General features: G+C 38.8%; 1 protein-coding gene across 5 annotated transcripts in view; it reads left to right on the top strand.

Annotated features, from left to right (window-relative positions):
* The window catches only part of LOC105479130 (solute carrier family 22 member 15), a 95,555-nt gene that overhangs the window by 36,544 nt on the left and 35,785 nt on the right, over positions 1–23,226 (top strand). For all 5 annotated transcript variants that reach the window (XR_011607847.1, XR_011607925.1, XM_071069445.1 and 2 more), the window contains 6 exons: positions 4,907–5,039; positions 6,040–6,204; positions 12,531–12,660; positions 16,963–17,178; positions 20,765–20,905; positions 22,879–22,964. Coding sequence is in view for 3 of the 5 variants with exons in the window: in XM_071069445.1 (XP_070925546.1) it covers positions 4,907–5,039; positions 6,040–6,204; positions 12,531–12,660; positions 16,963–17,178; positions 20,765–20,905; positions 22,879–22,964 (871 nt within the window). In the remaining 2 variants the exon portion in view is untranslated. The remainder of the gene's footprint in view (positions 1–4,906; positions 5,040–6,039; positions 6,205–12,530; positions 12,661–16,962; positions 17,179–20,764; positions 20,906–22,878; positions 22,965–23,226) is intronic.

The following is a 23,226-nucleotide window of genomic DNA, read 5'->3' as shown; positions in this document are numbered from 1 at the left end:
TCCTTTTTGAAAATAGAGTATATTGAATGCTCAACTCAATTTAGTGCATAAGAACAAAAATACAGATGCTGGTTATAAAACAGAAGTAGATGTAAGTCAACTTGAGAGACTGAAAATATTTTGTCTTTATAGTCTTCCTTTTCTGTTAATGTATGGGAAAAGAAAAGTAGATTTCCTGCTTTTTTCAATTTGCAAATGATTTTTCAATTTGAACTACCTTAACATAAAAAAAAACATTCTTTCTTTGGCTTTAGAATGTAGCTTGTTATTAACAAAAAATAATAGGAAATTCATCACCTTAATAATCTCTAGTCAACAGGGTTTGAATGACTTATAAATCAGTGATTTTTAAAATCTAAAGACTCATAAAAACACATTTCTTGAGATTCACACTTATCATATTTAGGTTTATTACAGTTTAGCTTAAAATGGCCTGGTAATATCCTGGTTTGGGTTTTACCGTAGTACTAAGTATTGACCAAAGGGGGAAGAAAATGAGCTAGCAATTGAGTCTAGTCTGGTGAGTGAGCTCCTTCGAAAACTTTAAGTATAGATTACGCCAATACATTTTCTAAATACTGTAGGGATCCATATCCTAGTTTATCTTGTCTGGGCTTTGACAAAATAAAACTCCTTAGATCACACAGTAGGCATGTGATCAATATATCAACAATACTTGAAACGTTTTTAAAATTGGGCAAAACAAAACATTTAAACCAAGATCTCACATGTTGGGAGATGAAGGATGTGGAGGGCTGGTTGTCAACCCATTGTTCTGAATCTGTGAGTTGGCATCCCTGTGTCAGCCATCCCCAGTTCACCAGGATCTGTCAGGGAGATCTGGGTTCCAGCTTCATATTCTCTAATTTGCTTTTGAAAAATCTGTCTTTCTATTTTTCTGTCAGTTCCTGCATGTATTTCAAGAGTAATAGAGAGATGCATGAGCCCAACTAGCATTGACATGAAGAAAAATTACTAGCAGTTACTTTGACACTTGGAAATGGCAGCCTGAGAATCAGAATTTGGAATTTGCTGCTCAAACATCCCTTGGGCTACTTCCTCCTAAACTTCCACAAAAGTTGACAGCTATCCACTTATAAGGATAGTATTGTACCCTTTTCCATGGATTTGAGAAGTTCAGCAAATGAGGCAACAGAATAGTTGATTATGGAGTTTTCAAATTGGCCATTTTTTAGTGATTAAACACAAAACAGATCAGTTTTGTGTTTAATCAATAAAATAGGCCAAGATCAATATCTTGGCCATGTAAACAGACTAGCAAAACTTGAGGTGCAGGTTAATGAAGACTAAAGTTGCAGGCCAGATTTGAAAAGCATGAAAACACCAAAACAAACACTAAGAACATAAAAAAAAAAAGCTAGTGTTTGAATTTCAAAGTATTAAGAACAAGTACAATTAAGCTGTGTATATTGGCCATTGTAAAAGAAGGAATCTCCCTGTGACAGATACAGTCCTGTCTTTTCTAGGACAACCTGATATCTCATACTGATCTGTTTTTAGACCTGGTGAAATGTTACTGTAGGCATTCCTCATGAGTCGAAAATTCTACCACAGAACTATCCATGTTACAAAATAAATTCTTTTTTTTTACAAAACAAAATTTTTTCTTCAAATACTGCAGCTCTTGTAGTCTTTTATATGAAACTTTCTTTCTCTTTCTTTTTCTTTTTCTTCTTTTCTTTCTCTCTCTCTCTCCTTCTTTCTCTCTTTTCTTCTCTCTTTGCTTCTTTCCTTTTCTTCTCTCTTCTCTTCCATCCCTCCCCTCCCCTCCCCTCCCCTCCCCTCCCCTCCCCTCCCCTCTCCTCCCCTCTTCTCTCATCTCTTTTGACAGGGTCTCACTCTGTTGTCCAGGCTGGAGTGCAGTGCCACGATAATGGCTCACTGTAGCCTCAACCTCCCAGGCTCAATCAGTTCTCCCACCTCAGCCTCCAGAGTAGCTGGGACTACAGGTGTGCACCACCACACCCAGCTAATTTTTGTGTGTTTTTTATAGACCTGGTTTCACCATGTTGCCCGGGCTGCTCTTGAACCCCTGGGCTCAAGCAATCCACCGGCCTCAGCTTCCCAAAGTGCTGGGATACAGGCATAGCCTCTGCACCCAGCCTGTATCTGTAATTTCATAAACCTTCATAACCTCTCCCATGAGCTCCACTCCCAGCCAGATGCCTGCTTGACATCTCTACTTAGATGTTTTATAGGCATGTTCTGTCTGAGCTTGTTCACACAGAACTCTTGAATTCCTACCATGTACCTAAGACCTCTTGCACCCTTCTCTATCTCAATAAATGTCACAACCACCCAGAGAGTGGCTAAAATGAACAACTTAGGTGACTCTTCCTTTCCTTTCTACTCCTACTACAACACATCATCACAACATCTGACAGTCCTGCCTTCAAAATACATCCCAAGTCCATTCAGTTCTCTCCATCACTAGTTTCCACCTTCATCCAAGCCATCATTATCTCCTAAACGATTACTGTAACTCCCCTGCTTCCACTCTTTCCTATCATATTGCATTCTCATAAAGTGGCCAGAGTGATCTTTAGAAACATAAACCCAGTAATTCAATATTCGTTCTTTGCACTAGAATAAAATCTCTCAGCTCCTTGCCTTGGCCTGACCCTGCATGACCTGATGCCCACCTGCTTCGCTGGCCTAATTTCATGCCACCTCCACTAGAGATACACTGGTGTGTTTTCACCTGGGGCCACTGCAATTATTATCATATTCCCCAAAGAGTTTTTTTGTAGTTGGTTACTTGTCATCATCCAGGTCGCAAATGTCACCTCCCGCAAGAATCCTCCCCTGAACCACCTATTTAAAGTGACTCCCTTCAGTCCCAGCTACTTGGGAGGCTGAGGCAAGAAGATTGCTTGAGGCTGGGGGGTCAAGGCTGCAATGAGCTGTGATGGCACCACAGCACTCCAGCCTGAGCAACAGAGTGAAACCCTGCCAAAAAAGAAAAGAAAAGAAAAAAAAGAAAGAAAAAGTAAATCCAAGAAGGGCTAGGAAAGCTAGCTAATCTATCTTGTTAAGAATTGCACATGAAGAATGGAATTCAGAAGTAAAGCACACATTAGTGAGGGGACATTATTCTCATCGGTTTTTCCCAATTCCTGAGTCTTTTTGGTGGGTGGTTTTGAATAGAGATGTCCAGAAGTTGTCTTGTCAAGACCTTTATCAATCTAGTCTTACAAGACTAGGAGGAAGGAGAGAAGTTAGATGTACTTTGAGCCATGAGGACTGGTTGTGGAAGCATCAGAAGGGAGTGATCTGAAAAGTGGAGAGAGCAACTGAGGATTCTTTCTTGCAAGTTCTTGAGGAGGAGGGGCCCTTCACACACCTATCATCACTGACTGTAGCGAAGCGGACTGGGAAGAGGAAGGATGAGTGGTCTCGGTTCTCTGAGGTTATTCTGTGACATGGGTTCACTTTTATTCTTATAACCAAATATCATCTTTAACACATCACTAGACAAGACTTGAGATAGTGGTGTTTTAAGCAGAGAATGGTCACTTTCTCTTTAAGTTCCTAGGTTTCCCTAAAGTAGAAGACACTAAAGGAGTTTCTTTTGTCATAAATATACGTGATATAAAATTTACCATTTTAATCACATTTAAGTGTATAGTTTCAGATGCCTTACATACATTCACATAGTTGTGTAACCATTACCACTATTCATCTGCAGGATGTTTTCAACATTCCAAACTGAAACTCTGTTCCATTACACAATAATTCCCTGTTCCTCGCTCCTTCTGGCCCCTGGTAACCACCATTCTGTTTTCTGTCTGTATGAAGTTGACTATTCCAGGTACCTCATGTAAATAGAATCATACTATATTTGTGTTTCTGTGTCTGCCTTATTTCATACAGCATAATGTCTTCAGAGTTTAGGTTGTAGCATGAATCAGAATTTTGTTCCTTTTTATTTTTTAAATTTTATTGACATAATAATTATATTTATGAGCTACATGGTGATGTTTTAATACATACAATGTATAGTGATCAAATCAGGGTAATTAGCATTTCTATCATCTCAAATATTTATCATTTGTTTGTATTGGGAACATTTGATATCTTCCTTCTAGCTATTTGAAGCTATATATTGTTGTTAGCTATAGTCATCCTACAGTGATATGGACACTAGAACCTATTCCTTCTATCTAGCTGTAATTTTGTATCCTTTAACAAATCTCTGCCTGTTCTCTCATTCCTTCTTAAAGCTGAGGAATATTCCACTGTACGTGTATACCACATTTTGTTTATTCATTCATCTGTCAATAGACACAGGTTATTTCCACCTTTAGCTATTGCAAATACAGCTGCTATGAACATGGGTGTACACATATCTCTTCATGTCCCTGCTTTTAGTTCTTGTGGGAATATGCCTGGAAATGGAAATGCCAGATCATATGGTAATTCTGTGTTTAATCTTTTTGAGGAAAAATACTCAAGGGATTTTAAACTCACAAGCCTATTGGACAAAAAGTTCATGTATTTATTGCTTCATATATGTCATATAGTGTATTAGGCATCAGAGAATGGAAATAAATGGGACAAGGCTCCTGTCAAGAAACACAGAGCCTTGGGATGAGAGACATAGTCAATAGATGCATAAGTAATTAGCTATTATACACTGTGTTCAATTCTGTAATAAGGTATGTATAGAGTACTATGGGAGTGCATCATAATAATAGTGATTTCTAGTGTTTCTGAAGATAAAATCTTATTGGATGTTATCTGAGATAGACAAATTCTGCTGGATTCTGGTTAATAGTGGATCATGCAGTATAGAAATTCTGGTGCACAAGTTTTTGTTGCACATTTGGTTTTTTAATAGCTAACTCAATCCTGCATGTCTCTCTTTTGTTTTATCTTCCTCTAGTGGTTTTTAATTGCCAACAGATCCTACAAAGTCAGTGCAGCAAGCTCTTTTTTCTTCAGTGGTGTATTTGTTGGAGTTATCTCTTTTGGTCAGCTTTCAGATCGCTTCGGAAGGAAAAAAGTCTATCTCACAGGTAATTTATTAGAGTATTCGTAAACTGGATGAGAGGGTTTATTTCTCTAAGATTCTTAGGGAAATAATAAGGGGACTATTTCCTTAAGGTTCTCCAGGAATTGGGATATGGACACAGAACTGATCTTTATTTCCCTGGCAAGAGGCCAAACTGCAGCTCGAGTTGCTTCTGGCCAGGCACTTTTAAGTTACTAGCCCACCTAGTTAAAGTCAGATATTTGTGTTATAAATCTTTCATAGGTGATGGTGCTTTCTGCAAACCCCCAATTTTAGTTTATGCCATGTTGCTAAGGAGAGAAGTAAGAGACTGTGACAGTGTACTAGGCCCATTTCCTTATATCTCTCTGTGTTGATTCATTTCAAATGAGCCCTACAGAACTTGGCCTAGTGCTCTTGACAAGCTGAGTATGAGCAAGGATTTTTCATTTTCCAGCATTATTGTGAATAATTGAAAACTGTCTGTGATTGACAGAAATCATGTAATAAGGTAAACCTTATGTTTTTTTAAAAAAATAGTTTCCAAGAGAAGCTATTAAAACAAAACAAAACAAACAAAAAAAACCCAGCTGGCCAGGCATGGTGGCTCATGCCTGTAATCCCAGTACTTTGGGAGACCGAGGTGGTTAGATCACGAGGTCAGGAGATCGAGACCATCCTGGCTAACACGGTGAAACCCCATCTCTACTAAAAAATACAAAAAAAAAAAAAAATTAACCAGGCATGGTGGCGGATGCCTGTAGTCCCAGCTACTCGGGAGGCTGAGGCAGGAGAATGGTGTGAATCCATGAGGCGGACCTTGCAGTGAGCCAAGATCGCACCACTGCACGCCAGCCTGGGCGACAGAGCGAGTCTCCATCTCAAACAAAACAAAACAAAACAAAAACGAGCTCAGAAAATTTAAGTTTACAAACGTTTATTTTATAAGCTAATGAATATAATTTATTACTTTGATCAAATGCTATTTTGCCTCTGGATTATTGAATATTGTTCTCTCTTTCTAGGTTTTGCTCTTGACATCTTATTTGCAATTGCAAATGGATTTTCCCCCTCATATGAGTTCTTTGCAATAACTCGCTTCCTGGTGGGCATGATGAATGGAGGGATGTCGCTGGTGGCCTTTGTCTTGCTTAATGAATGTGTGGGCACCGCCTACTGGGCACTTGCAGGTACTGCTTAAATCATGCAGCTCTGGACTGGGTGAGCAGCTCCAGAAAATCTTATAGGGACCCAGTTTAATCCTAGAGTCTGGAAATGCATTTGGACTTCAGGTACTTTGTCCAACTATTAGATTTGCTTTTCAGAGTTTGTTCTGTATGACCCTGAACAAGTCACTTTATTAATATTCCTCTGCAGACACTCTCCCTGGGGGCCTGCTTCACATGTGAGCTTGCCACCCGCCTCATGGACTGCATACAGATTACTGTGGAGAGTATGGATTTCCTCAGAAGGACACTAGCAGCTTTTTACAACTTAAACTGAAAAATAGTTCAGACATAGGAAATACTAGAAACTCCTTTCTTACAGCCTTCTTATTCTAGTTTATTAAATCTTTGTTTCACCACCCTTTTTTGTTTTTACTGCTCTCGAGTCAACATAGTACTGTTGTAGCATTTCTTTATTGATACTTAATTTCCAAAATTGAGACTGTATTCTGAGTTATTTTTGACCATCCCATTATTTTCTCAAGAACTACATAGATAATAAAATAAATGATTTTAATTAAAAGGTTGTTTGACTTCAAATATTGTGTCTAAGACTTTATAGACTTAGGTTTGCAATGATAACTTTTTGTTTCTTTTACTTTCATTCACTTGACAATGATTGAATGTTTCCCATGGATGTTCTTATATGGATATGGGAAACAGGTTGACTGTGTGACTGATAGAAATGTGTCTGCAGGAGGATCTATATGAGAATGCCATTCCTTAGAACCTGATGCACAGTGCCAGCCATCTCTTATGTACCAGCTACCATGCTAGGCATTTGACATCTATCTGTAATATTCCCAGAGTTTACAAGTTAAGGATTCCTACCTTCATTTTATGGATGAGGAAATTGAGCCTTTGAGAGGTGAGGTGACATGCCCGTTTTCAGCAGCTGATAGCTGACAGGGCCAGAACCACATCCTGGGTCTTGATGACACCCAGGTCATCTTCTGCTGTTTCCCAAAGACTCTCCTCTTGGAACTTCAGCATGTCACCTCATGTGAGTGCTGGCCTGGTCAACCTGTTATTTCTAATTGGTATTGTTTTTGAAGTTGTATGGGCTATTTTATCGAACTGGAAGACACAGGCTAAATAAAGTAGACTTGTGCTCTGTTTGCATCTCCACTAAACTGCTGTCGAGTGGAAGGATCCATAGGGTAGGACCAGTTAGAACTAGGCTGGGGAGGAAGAGACACAAGCTTCCTTCACACGCCTCTCCAGACAGGCTTCCTTCTGGTCTTACAGTGTTGCCTTAGGATTCACCTTGTCTGTAGCAACTTCTAAAGCCTTTTTGGAACTGGTTGTAACCTAGGATGAGTGAAAGAGCTTCCTCTGAGTCTTCAATTTGCATTGAGACTTTAGGGTCATTTTTCTAAATAGTATGGCCAATTTCCTGGGACTTTCTAAAAAGTTGGTAATGATGGTGATCATGCCTGCTCCCTGTATCCGGGGAAGGGATAAAGGCACTCTCTCCTTTGATTTCAGTTTTTCTGAGGTCCAAAGTTGTGCTCATGTAGAGCACCATGAATACATATTTTTCTTGTACCTCTTACATTTCTCTATTAAAGTATTTATATTTGATTTTAGTTGTTCATGAAGATGCTGTTTTATAAAAGATGTATACACTCCCATCCTGCCAGATTATCTAAGTATTTTTCCTGTCCTGTTGCATGTGTTAGGCGAAAGGACCAACCCTGGTCTCCTGCTCTTTTGCTAGTTGCCTAAAGCCACTGAAAAGAGTCCCCTTGAAGTGTTTTGACCTCTCATTCTTATCCTTGATGCTGGGTTAAGATGAGACTATCAAAATTTCTGTAGCAAAGTGAAAAGGGAGAGAGGAAGAAAAACTGTAACAGTGAAACCAGATGGTTGCCAAATTCAATGTGAAATTCAGAGCAAGTGTGAGAGTTCCCTGAAGACCAGTACACAGCCCTGCACCCAGGGCAAAAGTAAGGCTCTGATAGCTCCTGGAACTCTTTTTGAGTAGCTTCCTTCCCTCTCTCATGAACCCGAGGTCTTCCCCAGGGTTTTGTCCTTGGTCTTTCTTTGCAAGCTGGTTTCTTTCCAGAATGATTTTATCTACACCTGTGGCTTCAAATATGCTTATGAATTGCAAGAAGTCAGAGAAAAGCATAAATGTTCAGCAATAGGGGATTTGCTGGAAATAGCCTGATTATTTGGCAATGAAAATTAGTTTGAAAAATTATGCTTATTACAAAATAATATTTGCAATGTGTAAAAAACAATATGTAAACATATACAAAAAAGCACAAGTACAAACTGCAAGCATCCATTTTTGACCTGTTTGCAGTGTAGTACTTAACAAAAAGGATTTTCAGCTAATTGACTAAAAATGATTAAGAAGTGGAAAAAAATACTGAAGCTGTGAAAAATTCCGTATTAATATATTTATTATTTGTTTTCTTATATTAATGTCTTCCTATAACAATGCTCATTGTAAAAAATAAGAAATATATGCACACTTCATCAAACTAAAGAATACATATAGTCCTATTCCCCTAGAGACAACCGTGGTTAACATATTGCTGTGTATGCTTCCAGAGCTTTTCCTTTGCATGTCTGTTCCACAGCATTCATTTATTAAATGGATTCTGCCATGTGCCAAACACTGCTTTTTTTAGATAAAAAGGTGGAAAAGATAAGGATGGTTTGAGGGAGGTTCTTGCTCTCATGGAGCTTATGCTGTACTTAGGAAAGGTGGAACAAATTGATAATTTCTGGAAGTTAGAAGTACAATGAAGAAAATGAAGGAGGGTAGTGGGCTAGATAGTAATTATAGGGAGTAGCTACATTAAATAGGATAGTTAGAGAAAACCTCAGTGTGGGCATTTGATCTAAGATATGAATGATTAGGAAGACCTGTGAAATTCTGGGAGAAGAATATTCTAGCTAGATGGAATGGCAAAAACCCAGGACTTGAAGCAGGAAGGAACTTCTTTGAAAAGGTTCTCATGACTACAGGGTAGAGAGTTAGGGAAAGAGTGAAGTAAGAGGTTGGGAGGGACCAGATGATGCAGGGCCTGTGATGGGCCAAATGAGGAATTTGTTTTTTTACTTGAAGTACAGTGGGAAGCCAGTGGGGCATATTAAATACAAGAGTGATAGGGTCTCATATACAGAAAGATTACTCTGGTAGGTACAGAAATTGAGGGATCATTTAGTAGGCTGCTATAGTTGGCCACATGAAACCAGTGGTGACTTAGACAAGATGGAAGCAGTGGAGAAGAAAGAGGATATGTTTGAGCTGGATTTTGGTGGGAAAGTGACTTGCTAAAGGACAAGCAGCGATGGGGAGAGCAAAAGAACTCAAGGAGACTTTATGGTCTTTATTTGAAAACCAGATGGATTACTGGTACCATTTACAAAAATGAAGTCATAACTATATACTCTTTTCTAGCCTGCTGAAATTTAGCTTTTACTAGTGCAAACTGAGCAGGAATAGCAGAATTGAAATTAATTAAAAATAAGCAGGGAATAAATTTTAAAATAGGCCTAGTACGTAAAGGCATGTACATGGTTATAAAGCCACCTATGATACTCCAGAAGAGATGACTTGAAATGTTTATTTTTTATTAATTTTTTTAAACCAAATAGCATAGAGCCTTATTATATTCATCTCTACGCCTTCTCCCTGTTGTCATTTACAGGCGTATATGTGCAGCTTCTTGCTAGACATTAGATGTGAATATTATTGACTCCTTAAATAAAAAATTATTACTTTCTTTCCACCTAAAAGCTACATTATTTTCTGAGACCTCTGCCTATGTCATCACAGAATTTAAGGTCACCAAACTAGATAACTTTGAATCATTTCTTCTTGTCCATCATGTCCAGTTGATGCCAGATCTTACTGATTGTGAGAGAGACTCAACTCTAATGAGCTCATATATAAGGGGAAATCATTTGGTTAAGATAACTAGACCATGAAGAGCCAGGCATTGAAGATGCCCAGAACCAGAAGTCAGATGCTTCTCATTTCAGCTCCCTATCCTCTCTGAGAAGCTTCCTCTGTGTAGTCAGAGGCAGGGCCCAGCAGCTCCAAGTCTAGTATTTAAAATCTTGGGTAAGGCCTCTGATCAGCTCAGCTGATTAAAGTCACCCTGCAGTTAAAGGAACTATAATTGGCAGGCCCCATTTGAACCACAGAGATGAAGTCAGGGAAGTCAGTTCTCCAACAGCAGGTGGGGCATTCTTGGAATTAGGAATGAGAACCAGGTAGAAAATATTCTGTGATAGATTCAACAGGGGGGTTTAGATGGCCTTTTTTTTTTTTTTTTTTTTTTTTGAGGTTAATAAATAGAAGGGCTAAATCCAGATTACATTAGGACAATATAACCAACATTTGTATAACATGCATTATTTCATCTGAAACTAATAAAAACTACCCTTTGAGGTAGGCACTATTATTTCTATTTCACCAATAAGAAAACTGAGGCTCAAGGACATTTAGTGATTTGCCCAAGGTCAGAGTAGTATGTAGCAGAACTGGCATCTGAACTTGGTCCCTCTGAAACCATCCCATCCTCTGGGCTTTCTTATTTTTGCCTACATTGTTGTCAAGGGATACTGAGTGCTCAGGACTATTCTGAGCAACGACAGACAAGAAGTCTTATTCTTGGAAGCCAGGTGCTGTTTGATCTACAGCAGTGAACACGTAGTAGCTATTGACTGTCTTAAATTTCCAGGAAACTCGCACTGTCCTCATTCCACGACTCATTGGACCACATATTCTGAATATGCTGTCACATCAGCTTCCCTTTCTAGCTCTCCCTTTCCTCACTAGGTCAAACAGTATACAAGCCATTACTTATTTGTTATAAAGTAATAAGCTATGGATAGGAATCAAAGGAAACACATGTATTACAAGATTATTATTTTGTAACAAGATCAACAAAGTTTTGTCACTGCGGAATGCCCACAGAAATTGCCTTCCCATAGAGGGGAGATAGAAGAGAGGAATGGTATAGAATACAGGCCTCCCCCTCAGACAGGCCTGGGCACAAATCCTGGCCCTGCTGCTTACAGCTCTGTGTCCTTAAGCAGCTTCACTTAAGCACTCTGAGCTATTTTTCACTTTAGTATATGGTTGATAATGGTACCTACTTCATAGGACAATGTATGCGAAACCAATATGCTTAATAAATAATAGCTATTACTACCACTAATAGCAATAGTGGCAGTTATGGAAAGTGGGTTAGAGGTACAGAATTTGCAAGAATATTGGGCAAGCCTGTGGGTTTAATACCCATCTCAATATTTATTTCAAAAAGTGTAAAAGGTTCTTTATAATTCCATGGTTGATATTTTTCCATCATCACGCTGACAAAAATCCATGCTTAAGGGAGCTTATTTTCTACTTGGGAAAGACAGACAGGAAACAGATAAATACAAAATGTCATGTATCCTATAGTAATACATTAAGTAGAGAAAGCAGTAGGGAGAATTGGGAGAGTGAGTTGTGATTTAAGAAACTTCGGCTGGGCAAGGTGTCTCACGCCTGTAATCCCAGCACTTTGGGAGGCTGAGGCGGGTAGATCACAAGGTCAGGAGTTAAAGGCTAGCTTGGCCAAGATGGTGAAACCCCATCTCTAATAAAAATACAAAAAGAAAAAAAAAATAGACAGGTGTGGTGGTGGGTGCCTATAAACCCAGCTACTCGGGAGGTTGAGGCAGAGAATTGCTTGAACCCGGGAGCCCGGGAGATGGAGGTTGCAGTGAGCAGAGATCTCACCACTGCACTCCAGCCTGGGTGACAGAGCGAGATTCTGTCTCAAAAAAACAAAAACAAAAACAAAAAAAAAAGAAAAAGAAAGAAAGTTAAAGGACAGCCTGTGTGATAAAGATTAAGTTTTGGTATTGCAATAACCTCATGACCTAAAAACTGTATTACCCTTATGGCAAAAGTATTTCCAAGCCTTACCCACAGGTTCAGGCAAATGTCAGTACAACAGGCAATGCAGAAAGCATTTTGGACAAATTCTTAAAATGTGTATGTCCCCATATAGTTTGTATTTTTCGTCTGTCCTCCCTTTATTTCCACTAATTTTCTGACCTCTATAATACTTTCATTCACTGATGTTCAACTATAATACTTTCATTCACTGATGTTCAACTTAGTGTAGACTTTTCTTCTTTTCTGGTGTGCCTCTTACACTTGCCAGCATAGGGCTGACATCTCACCAGGAAGAAATTGGCTCTGTGACTTGGGGTTGGAAATGGTGCCGCAGATGGTGCTTTCTCCAGTGACAGTTCTCTTTTCCCTGAATTAGGATCGATTGGCGGCCTCTTCTTTGCAGTTGGCATTGCCCAATATGCCCTGTTAGGATACTTCATCCGCTCCTGGAGGACGCTAGCCGTTCTGGTTAACCTGCAGGGAACAGTGGTCTTTCTCTTATCTTTGTAAGTAGTTTTTCCTCTTGGCGTTTTAATTTAAAAAGCCAAAGCAATGTCTTAAGAAGATGTGGGTCAATGAGCAGCATTATTCCCTTTCAGGAGCTTGCCTGCACTGACTTTGGTGAAGAACTAAATTCTGCAAGTGCTCCAATTCTTGGCAGCTCCTGGGAAGAGAGATGCTTAATTAATTCAGAATGCAGGTATCCCTTGTTTAAAATAACCTCTCAATAGACTGCATTGTAACCTTCACCTTGTTGGCATAGGTAACCAATTGCTTTTTTAACCTAACACCTCAACCTTAAAGGTCTTCAGGCTGGATCACGTTATGTACTAGGTGTGTGACTGAGGTATGATTTTGTAGAACAGTGTACTCATATTGGATATGTAGTGACAACTGTTCATCTTACAGATTAGTGTCATTTCAGGGGCTCTAAATTTTGACTCTGGAAGAGTCTTAGATACAGAAGAAATCCTTAGAGTGCAGGACCTCTTAACAGTGGCAGGATGATTCCCTGGTCAGGGAAGGACTCTGTAAATGACTGCCCAAGGTGTCATACCATGGCCCTCTAAGACGCCCCGATGTTACAGGCAAGCCACCAACTTAGTAAGCCCATTTCACCAGAAGTTTTTTTTTTGTTTTTTTTTTTTGAGCTGGAGTTTCACCCTTGTTGCCCAGGCTGGAGTGCGATGGCGCAATCTCGGCTCACCGCAACCTCCGCCTCCCGGGTTCAAGCGAATCTCCTGCCTCCCGAGTAGCTGGGATTACAGGCATGCGCCACCATACCCGGCTGATTTTGTATTTTTAGTAGAGACGGGGTTTCTCCATGTTGGTCAGCAGACTGGTCTTGAACTCCTGATCTCAGGTGATCTGCCTGCCTCAGCCTCCCAAAGTGCTGGGATTACAGGCATGAACCACTGCGCCCGGCAGAAGTTTTTATGTGGTATATGAAAGGCTTTTCTTCCCTGAGATATCAGATCTCTGATGGTGATCATCAAAATCTTTAACATAAACAAAATTTTCAGCCAGTGTTTCCTTCCTTCATCTATTCCATAAAGTGAAGGAGACCTGTAGTAGTGTTTTAATTCAGACAACTCTTTAATTTATTTGCTCTTTATCCGAGTTCTAAATTGAGATTTGGTGGGGACTAAATTGAAATTTTTCATACATTTTTGAAAGCAAGAGAATGTCAAGTGCAAAAATGAGTAAAGTAGAAGTACCCTGTATTTTAAAAATAAAAATTATTAAATGTATTTTACTTACATAAATTCGAATGAGATAATTTTATTAGAAGAAACTAATTGATTTTATTAACTTATATATTGTCAATTTTTGAAAGTAATAAATGGATGCCTACTATAGTACTTTGAATTAATAAACATTTATGTAAATATTGATGAATAAATAAATTTTTTTTAAAACGTTTAGTAAATTTCCTACTTCTCCATCTTGTCGGGCTCTCATCTCCCCTTTAACAGTAGCACCACTTCACTAGATGTTCTGAGCTGCTCTTTTTTTGAATATATAGTCTGAATTAGTTACTGCTTAGTGCTAGGGGGAGACATCTCCTCACTGGGAAGTGAGTTCTGGTCATGAAAAATAGAAAGCAGAGAGAAAAGAACTCATGAGACTAAAATATTTACTTACTCCACTGAGCCTGGAACGTAAGGCTTCCCACAGCCAGCCTCCAATTTATCTTTCCTAATTTATTCCCATCCCATGTTCAGGCACACTGCACTACTTGTTCCTGATGCTTTTCTGCTCCATGCTGCTACTCAGTGCTGTGCCTGCTTTTTCAACAATCTGCCCAGATCCTCTTATTTGATAAGTACGCCACTGTCCTGATTTGCTCAAATGCCGTCCACCCCATCTTTTCCTGCTCATAGCCTCAGCTACAAGTCATTCTCTTTCTTTTCTGAATTCCACGGCATTCACCCATACCCTCTGAGTGGTCCTTGTGTTTCTGCCTCATACTGGAGCGACATTCTCTCTAAACTGAGAGCTCTCCAATATTAGCAGGCTCTTTACTCCATCATTACATTTTCCCCAGTACCAAAGCCAGGGGTTTCCACACAGTAGATCCTCGGACATTGCTCAAATGTTGGTACAAAAACATCTGGAATCACCTTCAGAATTTTTCATCAGCAACATAAGAAGCCACATTATATACCTTTTTTGTTTATCAGAAACATTTTTACCTAGCTGAAAAATTCCTTATTTTCACAATACTTCAATATCAGTAGATTTACTTTTTTTTCCTGAAAACCAGGATCCCCTTAATTTACAAAGGTTTGCCACCTTTAATATTCAAGGAGCATTTTTGAGTGGGGCAACATCGTTAAATTAGCATTTTAGCTTTCAGAGGAGCCCACGGCACAGATGACCCTGCTGCTCTGTAGAGGACGGCATGTTCAAAGGCCTGCTCGCTCTTTTAAAAACGTGTTTTACTGTTCTGCATGTATAGTCTCTATGTGTTGGAACTCTGTTTCCAAATCTGTCCACTGGCAACTAGGTGACCCTCTTTATAAGCAAGCTTATTGGCCTCGCAAAATGCAGAGAAATATAAGGTCCTAAGATTTTCATGATCAAGATAAACGCTTTGCCAGGTAGAAATAGTTTTATTAACTCAGAGCCAAATTTCTAAAGCCTTCGTGTCTCTCAAATACCATCTTTAAAATGATTTATAAAGTTTTAAAAGTAATTTTTATTGCTTATAAGCAATTTTGAAAACACAGAGAGGCTAAGGGTAGGGGAAAATGACATATAACCCAAAGATAATGACTGTGAATATTTTGGCATATTTTCTGTTCTTTTTTATTCCTCACAATCCTCCCCCAAATAATTAACTTTTATTGTCGTATATTTTCTCTCAATATTTATCATAGTAGTCCTCTTTCATTTAGGCATAATCAAGTGGTTTTACATAATAGCTCCTATATGGCCCTATAGATAGGGCCAATAAATCTCATTCATAACCTGCACACCTAACTTCAACAGAACAATGTTACTTGATTATTTATTTGTTTGTCAGTAACAACAATCAAATGACAATGAAGAAGTAAATGGAAGGATTTTTCAGGATATTGTAGATGGCCTTTGTTCCTGCTTTTTTATCGTGCATGAATATTCTTTTCCCCAGTAGCAAAGCTCCTGGTAAAACTCCTGCCTTTTGGTTTCCAGCGTCTTTCCTTTCAGCACCATTACATTGCTCTGTACAAAATTGAAATGCTCAATAAATGGTTGTTGACAGACTGGCTGTCCATTAAGTTTCCAAATCCTGTAGAGTTTGTTGCTAATTCACTATCTTTATTAGAAGGCGCAGTGAATTCTATAAAGCACCTTAAATAGCCAGTTTTATTCATCGAAGTTTCATTTTAGGCAGATAATGTCAAATTAGATTTAAAAAAAAACCCTTGATTTGTGTCTTGTAAACAAGGCTTCCATATTCCTGCCTTGGTTTTGTCTTTGGAAAGACCTCTAAAAGTGTAGGCAAAATGGGGAAGAGGAAAAAGATACGTAATATTTAAGTTTTGAAACTCTTCGAATATATCAGTGGCAATATAATTGTCCAACACTTTGTAGTTATATTAGAAAATAACTGTTGTGTTGTAACTAGAAGTTGATCAGGAAATAACTTTTATTCTTTAAGGTCTTGGGGGATCAGGAAATATCCTCAGGACGTTTTAAAGCCAGTGTGTCAGGTGATTTGAGTATTTTGAAGCAGTAAACACTCAAAAGTAGCTTTGCTAAACTTGGTTTCATCTTTATGTGTAGTCTTAAGATAATCTCTACCTCCTACATGTCACTATGTTAAAAACATTTTAGTTTAAATTTTTTTTTCTGATGAGATAATAAAGATTTCCATCTTCTTTGTGAGGCTTTTTTAGAACTTAAAAAAACCCTTTGTCTCTACAGTATTATTCAAACAACACTTGGCTAGGATTTAGAGCCATATCTTTGACCTGTGCTTTATGAAGAATTTTCATTATTCAGTCCTATAGACTGAATGATGTTAATATTTAACATATTAAAATTCACATATTAAAATTTATTTAAAAATAAATACATACTGTTTGCTTTTTAAACTGCAATTGTAAAAGCATGTTCTTGGTTTTCAGCGGTAGACTACCATTTAACATTACCATGCTGTTGAAAGTAGCCCTTTCATATGTCATTGGGAGAGTCAAACTTTAAGTCTAACACGGAATCCATTTGTGGTGCAGGAATCCACGTACTGAGTAGGTGATTTGTCTCCTTCCTGTGCACGTGTGCCTATATGAATATACAGCCTTTAATGACATCTCTTTCAGATTCATTCCTGAATCACCTCGTTGGTTATACTCCCAGGGTCGACTGAGTGAGGCTGAAGAGGCTCTGTACCTCATTGCCAAGAGGAACCGCAAGCTCAAGTGCACATTCTCACTAACACACCCCGCCAACAGGAGCTGCAGGGAGACTGGAAGTTTCCTGGATCTGTTTCGTTACCGGGTCCTCTTAGGACACACTTTGATCCTGATGTTCATCTGGTAATTATACTAAGGCGTATTCTGTTGCTCTTTAACTAAGGTTGCTCAAGGTTCTCTTGATATCCTGCTCCTTCTTCAGGGTACAGAGAATTTTACCTCTTTTGTTAGCTTGAGGTTGTTTCTTAAAAGCAAGGCCCCTAATTCTTAGTGCCTGGTTTTCTTCTTGCGCAGCCCTGTCTTTCTCAAGCAGCAGATGATGGTGCCTGATGGGCAGGTCCACTGAGCTTAAGTAAGTAGACATCAGAAGCATGTCTTTGCTGTTGAGGTATTTATCATAAATATTTAAGCCTTCCTGCCCCTTCCGCTGCAAAAAAGGAAAGAAGGCAAATAAGCATGCTAGAAATAGAAGAGTTTTTAAATAGGACTTTAAAAATACTTACCTTTGGCGTTGGCATCACGCAGTTTGCTAGCACATTCTGATTGTGGTGCTTCATGCTGCATGTTCTGTGGCACTCCCACTCACTAACTCACTGAGGTGGGCTAAATATGATCCCTTGTACAGATGGGACCCCAGGAGTTTGAAGTGAGGAACCCTAAGCCACATATGTAAATCAGTGATTGAACTGATGAGCACTTTCTGAACCTGATTTTTCTGGTCGTTTAGCTTATTCCCACCTGCCTCTCAAAATGCTCGCAGCATGAGTGTAAGTTGCATTCAGTGGTTCAAGATGGGTTCATTTAAAGAATGAAGTTGTAGAAAGAGGAGAAATGGATGGGTGCATACAATTTGTGGATTGCACATGTGTTTTGATATTGTACATACTGCTAACGTGCCATAAGTGTTATCTGGGCAAAATCATACCTACTAGCCTAAAGGACAGTTGTGCTGTGGCTTATATGTATTTGCCACGAAGCCTGCATGGAACCCTACATTTCATGCAGGGATAAAGGAAAGTGATTTTATATGAAAGTGATCTTATGTATAAAGTTACAAAGAATAGTAGCTTTAGAATAAGAAGCTGCAAAGATGTTTTTCTATATCATATTCTCTTTTTCTACCCAAGCAGTGGCTGCCACCTGTATGGTTGGGGGCCATGTTAACCAGCTGCTACTTTCCCCCACAAAACCATCACAGTGCTAGGAATATCACAGATGCATAATAAATGTTGAGGCTTGGAGGCATGGAGATTAAGAAAACCGCTGAAAGCCAAACCTGAGAACACAGCATAGGAGCTGCTGATTTGAGGTTCTACTATTCAAAAACAAATACAAAGTATGTTCAGGTACTTAGGGCTCCATAAAACTTTACGTTTGCGTATCACATAGACAGTTAGTCAGTCTCTGCCTTGGAGGAACCACTTACTTGTTGCAGATTATTCACTATTTTTATCTTTTTCCCCATGTATATTAACTTCTGGGTTCTGGCCTTCAATGGATAAACAAACAAACCCTAGACTTAGGGCTGGGGAGACTGTCCCTGTTCATTTTATTTCTTACACAGCCAAATAAACTTCTTCCCTGAGGCTGAGAATGTTAAAACATGTGATAATAGAGACAGTCACTCCACATATTGCCATTCTTTTTGAAGATGCTATAAAATTCTAAAATCTTCTCTGTGGATCTGTCATTCAGGAAAGCCTTAACTGGGGATTCAAGTTATATCTCTGTGTTAAACATCTGTTTCTTTGGTTATTTTCCACAATAGTGCCTTTTAAGTAGTTCTTTGATGCTCTAAATATACTGTTAAATATTACACAAGCATTTTAAATTTTGTTTGGGGGACATAAAGAGGATTGAAATGATTTTAATAGTTGTAATTATGGATCCCAATGACCAACTCTGTGATGAAGGCAACTTGCAGAGCAGAGGCCCAGCCCTGGGGACAATGGGCCTTCCATGCTTCATGCTCTCCCCATTCTCTCTCATCACCAGCTGGGAACTAAATTCCACTATTGTCCTGAACTGGCTTGTCTATTCTTGCCTTGACTTGATACTGTCACAGCTTGATTTAAATAGGGGTGTGTGTGTGTGTGTGTGTGTGTGTGTGTGTGTGTCTGTGTCTGGAATTTCTATTGTAAATGCAGAACAGACACACAGAAAACTAACTGGGAAACAGCATTATGTAAGAGGAAAGTCTCTTCTGCAGGTATAAAGGATTTTAAAAACATTTTAGAAAACTACATGGATTTAAATTTATTTTGCCCTCTGCTTTCATGCAAGATACCTGGAAGACAGTGAGAATAGACAATGCAGTGTCACCTTGCATCCTTACATATGATGTCCTGGCTACGATCCTGCCTGTTGCCCTTGGTATATGAATAACACTTCATCTCAGCAAGAAGTCATGCATAATACTTCTGGCTCATTTGCTAGGGAGGGCTGGACTACTAACCACTCCAGCTTGGGGGTCCCACTTCCTTACATCTCTCTCTCCTTACATTACCACAGTCTGGAGTACTTGGCCCACTTCTGAGATTAAGCAGAGATGGAAATAAAACTCACTTTCCTGATTGATCTCATTATAGCCACAGCTCATTAGACTTTCTCTAAGGAAAGCTAAAGGGAAGCAAATGAGAACGTCCCCTTAATAAACACTGATCAAACTGCATTGCAAAAGCATAAAAACTGATGAACTTAACAAAGCTTCGGTATTTTACTGCTTGTATAGAAATCTGTGGTTTACCAAACATATTCATATTCTTGTAAAGCCCAGTTTCAGGGTTTTGTTTTTGTTCATTCTATTCTATTTTGTTTTGTTTTATTTTAATAATGCAGTTTCCTAGGCATAGAAGTTCCTACTACCACCATTACTGTATTTGAGGAAGCCCTGATTTGGATCTTTAGGTTGGCACTTGGCTTCTTCAGCTCTTTAGTTCCTGGATTGTAGGAGAGAGGCTTGGTGCCCTGCACAATGCCTGCCACCCAAGAGGAGCTCCCTGTTTGTTTCAGGAATGGTGTACATAAATAAATTAATGGCTTTTTAAGTGACCCTTCCTCAGTTGTTCCTCCTAGAAGATCCTGCCTTTGCTGTGACCTTTAATTTTTCTTTCCTGTTCTGGGAGTCTGTGTCATATACACCTACTGAGTGCAGGATGGGGTTAAAACCTGCAATGGGAAGTGTCTGGATCATTGGGGATTGGAGTGCCAGTCATTTCGGGCCTTCAGGTGACCCACTGAAGATCCAGTCACTTCTCAGCTCATGTTCTTAAGACCATAGTTGGCTTTCTCAATGGGAGTTCTTTTCTGGAATCATTTCAATAATATTACAACAATAATATTATAACAAGTGTTCCATAAATTGTTGCCTTAAATAAAGAATAGGGTCATTGTGTTCTATTAATTGCAAAAATGCTTGCTGAAAGCACATGCAATGTCTTTCCTCTTTAAGGGGCTGGCCATCCATTTGATTTATATAACATGTAGACATAGCTCAAATTATTTCCAAGGTCCCATAATTTTTTGTTTTTAACTAGTGTTGAAATTTAGATTATAATGGAAAAATTAGTAGGAGAGACAAGCTTATTGCTTGCAGCAGATCAAGCCACCATATTGAACCACTATTTGAATCTTCTCTGGCAAATTCTTATGTAGTTTTCTATTGTCCTTCTTGTCTTTTACCTCCTGGTCCTTTGACTCCCAATTGCAGGTTTGTGTGCAGCTTGGTGTATTATGGCCTAACTCTGAGTGCGGGTGATCTAGGTGGAAGTATTTATGCCAACCTGGCCCTGTCTGGCCTCATAGAGATTCCATCTTACCCTCTCTGTATCTACTTGATTAACCAAAAATGGTGAGTAAGTGTGGATGAATATGAAGTGCACCACAGAGAACACACACACACACATATGCCCTCTGATACACATGCATATCTACATGGTGTTGTCTTTGTATGCAGTATCAGCTGATTGCTCTGTGGTGATTAGTTTCTTTCCATCTAAAAACAGTTAGAATTCATTTCTTAGTGCAGGATTTCTTGAGTTTCATGTTTACGAGTTTTTATATAGGTTTCAATTCAATATTGAATATCAAAATCCAAGATAGTATTGAATATTACCATCAGAGGGTTTGTGAGTAGTCTGTATGTAATTTGTTAGTCGCCAGAGATGAGATTATTAGCTCTATGTAGATGAAACTCTATAAACCCAATTAACAATAAATATTTAGAAGTTCTTACAAGAAGACAAATAATTGAAGGAACTAGAAAGACTTTTCTTATCTTCTATGGCCCACCTTACTTTGTTGAGGAGGCAGAAGATATACTGTTTTACTCATTGTCAGTGGGCACAGTTTTGAGATAGATTTTAAACATTATTTTATAGAGCCCCCTTTCCTCAATTTTTGAGATTGCTTCTGTTACTTAGCCCCTGACCAGGCCACCTAAAAATCCCATTCTGCATGAGCTGGGAATCAGTTGAATTATGCCATTTCTTTTTCTCCAGAAATAATCATTCCAACCAAACTCAGAATTCCTTTGGCATTGTGCTTAATGCTATTGTCATGATGTTTTAGCCGAGAGTGTTTTGAAGGGCAGGTTTGGATTCTGTTAAATTGAAGGCTTGTCTCCCAGGCAGTGTTCCCAGTTGCCTCTGCTGATCCCTATGGTAGAGGCTACAGCTTACTCTCATCATGATACAAGAGCTGGATCATGTATTATATTCAGAAGTCTTTCCCAGTACCCCCAGTTGTGCCAGATGCCTCTCCTTTGTGCTGCTCTAGCACCCTGTGCATACCTCTGGGGCCATTTAAAAGTGTTACAAGGAAGTCGTCCATGGGGTATTTTATGTGTCTTTGCATCCCTGGTACTTGCCTAGCATGGTGTGTGTTACTTGAAAGGCCTTCCATATTGACTGTTAAATTAAGCAAAATGACCTGGAAAAGAAGACTTAAGACCTTCTTAGCACCACCCAGAGTTAGGATTGAAATCTGAAGCAGAGGGAAGGAAGGCTACCTTTGTGATCTGGCAGACCTGAATTCAGATCTAGTCTTTGCCATGTGTTCGTTGTATGACTTTGACAAGTTTCTTCACTAAGCCTCCCTTCGTACTTATTCTCAAACCAGGGATTGTAAAATTCACTGGCAAAATTATCAAAATTATTGAGGTTCCTAGTAAAAGTGCCTGGCATGTTGTAAGCCCCTAGAAAAGGGAGACTTATTAATGTTAATATATTTCTTCCAAGACTAGGGCTTTTATTTCAAAATCGCTTCTCTCAATAAGTATGAAATAACATTTCACTTATTTGTAATCCACTAACAAATTTTTTTTTTCTGTGTGTATTTTTAAGAGAGATTGACTTTAAAAAAATGCCAAAACTTTAAACTGCATAAAACCAGAAAAGGTAACCAGAAAATAAAGGAAGTTGTAAGACTATTCTCCTTGTGTCAGTTTCATTCTCTAAAAGATGGAGAATATAATAGTACATGCCTACAGGATTTTTATTAGCATTAAATAAGGTAATAGATGGTAAACATTTAAAACAGTGTCTGAAACTTAGCACTCATGGAAATAGATAGAATGATACTATGTATGCTCTTTTCCCACACAAATCACTTAATCCTGCCATCCGGCAACTTTCCCTTTGTTTTGTAGTGGTTATTTATTTTGAGTCCTGGTCAGTTTCCTATCAGTCACATTTGCCACTTATGCCTTAAAAGGAGATGAACATATATAATGAAACGGAAGATTTTTAAATAAGAAGGTTGGGAAGAAACAGATGAATTTATAAGGTTCTTAAGAGAACTGTGTAATTTCTTTCTATTGTTTAGGTTTGGTCGGAAGCGAACATTATCAGCATTTCTGTGCCTAGGAGGACTGGCTTGTCTTATTGTAATGTTTCTTCCAGAAAAGAAAGGTATGCCTTTCAAATTTCTACAAGGGTTTTGAACAGTACTTTTATTACAATGAATCATAATATAGTGGAGAGATGACCATATGGCATGCTTCATTTCTGTGATTGCTTATTGTTTAGCAATTGTGTGGGATATAATGGGCCAGATTCCTTCCATTGCTTCAGCTATTCTCTGGGTGAATAATGTGCTTAGAGGTGCACTATTAATTCTTTCAGGCTATTAAGCTACCATCTGGGGTAACTGAGATGTAGTATTGGTGATGTT

Source organism: Macaca nemestrina, chromosome 1 (assembly GCF_043159975.1).
Source record: "Macaca nemestrina isolate mMacNem1 chromosome 1, mMacNem.hap1, whole genome shotgun sequence".
Classification (NCBI taxonomy): Eukaryota; Metazoa; Chordata; class Mammalia; order Primates; family Cercopithecidae; genus Macaca; species Macaca nemestrina.
This window is presented reverse-complemented; position numbering and strand designations above follow the sequence as displayed.